The sequence below is a fragment of the Caenorhabditis remanei genome, chromosome III (assembly GCF_010183535.1).
Source record: "Caenorhabditis remanei strain PX506 chromosome III, whole genome shotgun sequence".
In the NCBI taxonomy this organism is placed as follows: Eukaryota; Metazoa; Nematoda; class Chromadorea; order Rhabditida; family Rhabditidae; genus Caenorhabditis; species Caenorhabditis remanei.
In genome coordinates, this window is record NC_071330.1 from 13,259,130 (window position 1) to 13,260,632 (window position 1,503).

Sequence of the window (1,503 nt, forward strand, 5' to 3'; positions counted from 1 at the left end):
ATATTACGAAAATTCCAGAAATCAACAAACCACCTCATCTGTTCAAATCGAAAATGTCAAAGCGTCCAGCCCCAGCGTTCACCGCTCAGGAAACGGAGGAAATGATGCAAGAAGCCAAAAGAATGGCTACAACTTATCAATGCAAAGAGCTGCTTGACGCAGCAAAACACCATCAACAAAAAGAGAAACTCTTGGCCAGCAAACCACCACCGAAGTGTACCATCTGCCAACAACAACATTATGCATCGGAATGCAAATTGCCTCTAGAAGAGAAGATGAAACTCATCAAACAACGTCACATATGCTACATCTGTCTCACAAGAGACAAACATACGCCGATCAACTGTAAAACCCTTCGTTTCCCGCAACATCTATGCTCATACAAACACTGCGGAAAGAGTTATACCTTTCATCATGCAACGATTTGCCCTTTCACGGCGCCAACAACCACAAACATGTCGCCTGCGGAATCAACGGGACACGACGAAATTCTAGATTAAAATTTAAAGATAGGACATCTGTTGCCCCTATATATATGAAAATATGTTTTTTGTCTAAACAGTATATAAACGAAATTCCTTTCCACAACCACCAATTTATTACAAAATGAATACGTTATCAGAAAAACACCAGACTAAATGAGAGAAGAGTGACTCCACTACCAGAAGCGACGAGGCAGAACCATCCTTTGACTGGCTTCTGGTGCCTCCACCGTGATGACTTCCAAGGGGAATACCTCCTGCGGACGGCCAAGGATATACACACAGCAGTTAGCCTCTGGAGGTACCCAAACCCTCCACTTGATGGCGAAATACTCCGAGACGCTTCTCCATTCATGATCCTCATCCGAGAAGAAGAACATTTGAGCTGGTCTGAAAAAGAAAGAACCTCACTATAAGAATAAAGCAAAACGAAACTCACGAGTGGTCTATGAGACAGCGAGATCCAAACGGGTCCGATGTTGAAGAAAACATTATTCAACAGGCGAACATTGCCGGAAGACCATGATGGCATTACCTGTCTCAGATAAGAGAACAGTGAGATCATGGGCCGTGGAGCACTGCTGCGTCCCAAGTCGGGAAACAAGGAAAACGAGTCGTCGGAATCGTAGTCAGTCATGGCAACAGACAGATAAACATCTAAACTATGCCCGGCCCTTTTATACTATGCCTGGAAAAATCAAATAAAAACTCGAAAAAACACATGAAGAAAGCTACAAACCTGAGGTTCAGAATTTGGGGGGTCCCATAAATTCGTCGTTCGGTGTGAGTCAGGGTGACTCTTCTGGAGCCCAAATAGGATAACCTCAGATTGAGGTTGTCCACGTTTCTTTCCTCCAGCCTATCCGGGATAAACGGATCTCAGAAAAGCGAATAGTGTCACCAGCGAATAACCTAAGTAGTAGTGCCTAGCCAGGGAGCCAGCAGTTGGAATGAATTCAATAAGAAGAAAAATACAGATTCAGAATTTTATAAAAATAGGAATACAATTGTTCGACAAGCC

General features: G+C 43.5%; 1 protein-coding gene across 1 annotated transcript; it reads right to left on the bottom strand.

The window, feature by feature from the left end:
- Positions 1 to 658: 658 nt before the first annotated feature.
- Positions 659 to 974, bottom strand: GCK72_011159 (uncharacterized protein; the record flags this gene model as incomplete). The annotated part of the gene is made up of 2 exons (XM_053728262.1): positions 659 to 872; positions 922 to 974. The coding sequence occupies 2 exons, from the start codon at positions 972 to 974 to the stop codon at positions 659 to 661; spliced, it is 267 nt and encodes an 88-aa protein (XP_053587839.1).
- Between the last annotated feature and the right edge of the window lie 529 nt (positions 975 to 1,503).